Genomic DNA, 2905 nt, shown 5'->3' on the forward strand with positions numbered 1-2905 from the left:
GATCAGATAAGGCAATGGGTGGAGGAGTGGCAGATGTGTTCCAAAAAAGAGAAAGTGAGATGCTGCATTTTGGAAAGCCAAACCTGAGAGAACCCATACAGTGAATTGTAGGGCCCTGTGGAGTGTTGCTGAGCAAGGTGTTGGTCATCTGTTGCTGGGACTGGTGGGTTTGAGCTATCGGGAGAAACCAAAGGTCATTCCAGTGGTGAGGAATGTCAGTGATGAAAGTGGATCGGAGAAGTTGGTTCTGTCTTCCTTGGAGAAGAGAAGGCTGAGAGGAGGAATTGTTCAAGGAATTCAGCTTCACGAGAGGTTTGGATACAGTAAATAGGGAGAAAATGTTCCAAATCAGGAAAAGGATTGGTCTTCCTTGGAGAAGAGAAGGCTGAGAGGAGGTTTGTTCAAGGAATTCAGCTTCACGAGAGGTTTGGATACAGTAAATAGGGAGAAAATGTTCCAAATCAGGAAAAGGATTGAGTGCGAGAGGCCACAGATTGAAAGTAATTGTTCAAAGAAACACAAGTAAAATGAGGAAAAAACATTTTCAGCCAGTGAGTGGTTCAGGTGTGGAATGCACTGCCTGAGAGTGTGGTGGAGTCAGCTTCAATTGAAACATTCTGAAGGGAATGAGACTGTTATTTGAAAAGGAACAATGTGCAGGGTGACAGGGAGAAGGCAGGAGAATGACACTCAGTAAATTGCTCATTCAGAGAGCTGTTTCAGACAGGATGGGCAGAATGGTCTCCTTGTGCACAGTAAATTGCTCATTCAGAGAGCCAGTACAGACAGGATGGACAGAATGGCCTCCGTGTGCACTGTAACATCTCTGTGATTGTGTGATTGAGCAGAGTTAAAGCTGGGGGAGGTGGGAGCTCGGTGTCTCACTGTGCCGCTGCTGCTGCTGAGGTCAGTGAGATCAGAGACTGGGACAGGGAGCCAGAGCTCACATCAAATTCTACCCGTGTCCGTCGCACTGAGACTGGCAGGAGGCTACTCACTGATTTCACTCCATGCTGCAGGAATGGGACCACAGACTGCAAATGGACAGAGCTCCTCCACACGGTGAGTAAAACTGATTGACTTATATCTTGCTGCTTAAAGGGGCAATGAAACTAAAGAAAGACAGCTGGACATGCTGTTGGACACAGTGCTCCTCAATCAACCATTTCATTCACTGCAGGTCCCCACTAACAACTTCAACAATTCAGCATGTGTGGTTTAGAAAGTGTATTTCAGTATTGACAGGTTAATAACGGACGATTGAGGTTTACTTACTCAGTCTGAGCTTGGTTCCTTTACCGAATGTAAGCCACAGTGAGAGCTCCCAGTGCAGAGGCTGTACAAAAACCTCTAATCTCTGCTTCCCCCTGTCACTCTCAACCTCTCCCTGTCTCTCTCTGTCTCTGTCTCTTCTTAGTCAATCTCTTCCACTCCCTGCCCCTCTCTGTCTCTCCCTCATTCATGTGTCTTTCTCTCTCTGTCTCCCTGGGTTGTGTCCACCTACTCTCGGGGGTTTGTGAAATATATTTATCGATGTTAAATCTTGTAGCTGCTCTTCACATGTGGCCATGGTGTGTCAGAGGGAAACTTGAGGCCTTCAGTGAGCAGTGGACACCACAGGGACTGGAGTGTGTAGTGGACAGTGACAATCCCAGCATGGGGTAATTTGTTCAGTTTACTTTATATATAACTGTCGGAAATGTCAGTGATGAAGGTGGGACTGTGTGTACATTACTATACATTTTATATAACTACAGATTGTGTCAGTACAGGAGGTCGTGTTGTGTGTTTTGAGGTTTTTGTATGGCTCTGTAACACTGTGTCAAGGGTTGCTGTAATTCTGCATACAGTAATAGTCAGCGACATCCTCATTCTGAGCGTTGCTGATTGTCAGGGTGAAACCGGTCCCTGATCCACTGCCGGTGAATCGATCGGAGACTCCTGTGAATCGAGTTGCTGCATTGTAGATCAGGAGAGAGGGTTTCTGACCTTCTCGCTGCTGGTACCAAGCAAGGTAGCTGTTAATGCTCTGACTGGCCGTACAGGTGATGGTTTCAGTCTGGCCCAATCCCACTGACAGCACCGGGGGAGACTGGGTCATGATGATGTCCCCACTGATACCTGAGGGGTCAGAGAGAAACACAGTGAAGTCAGAACTGTCTCAGAAAGAGCCTGTCAAATGAGAGATTGTTGGAGACACTGAGCATTCCTCTGGTTTCAGCATTTTCCCTTCAATCACAAGTCAGTGGAATTGGAGTGAATGGAGAGCAGCTAAAGATTCAAGGTGGAAGGAGAGAGATTTGTACCTGCGACACAGAATGCCAGGGTCCAGATCAGCTGGATGTGTGAAATCATGGTGTGTATTCCTGTCCCTGAGCCTGGTTCCTGATAATCTCTCCCTTCACTGGGCTCTGCTTTATAAAGCTGCAGCCTGTGAGAGTCTGAGTGGGTGTTCCTCAGTATGTAAATGGCATCAGGCAGAGAGAGCCACGTCAGCCCCTCACACTTCCTCTTCTCTCTCTCCCCCTCATTGTCTCTCTGTCTGTCTCAGAGAGTCATTGATGTGAACAGCACTGAATGAGGCCATTTGGCCCATTGTGTCTGTACTGGTAAACAGTGATCTGATGACACTAATCCCGTCCTCCAGCTCTTGGCCCATTACCCTGGAGGTTACAGCAACACAAGGGAATATCTAAACACTGCTCCAATGTCACGACAGTTTGTGACTCAACCAGCCTTTCACGCAGTGATTTCCAGACTCCCACCACCCTCTGAGTTAAAACATTTGTCCTCAACTCTCCTCTCTCTCTCCAACTCGACTGGGCCTGGACTCACTCAAGTTTAGAAGGATGAGAGGGGATCAGATTGAAACATATAAAATTCTAACAGGGCTGGGCAAGGAGGA

The 2905-nt window shown here is 47.4% G+C and overlaps 1 gene segment (V, D, J or C); it reads right to left on the minus strand.

Annotated features, from left to right (window-relative positions):
- Window positions 1–1822: 1822 nt before the first annotated feature.
- On the minus strand, window positions 1823–2371 carry LOC122547480. The segment is given in 2 exon segments: window positions 1823–2121; window positions 2307–2371. Coding segments are annotated over 2 exon segments (348 nt in total).
- Window positions 2372–2905: the final 534 nt, after the last annotated feature.

The sequence above is a fragment of the Chiloscyllium plagiosum genome, unplaced genomic scaffold (assembly GCF_004010195.1).
Source record: "Chiloscyllium plagiosum isolate BGI_BamShark_2017 unplaced genomic scaffold, ASM401019v2 scaf_8697, whole genome shotgun sequence".
Classification (NCBI taxonomy): Eukaryota; Metazoa; Chordata; class Chondrichthyes; order Orectolobiformes; family Hemiscylliidae; genus Chiloscyllium; species Chiloscyllium plagiosum.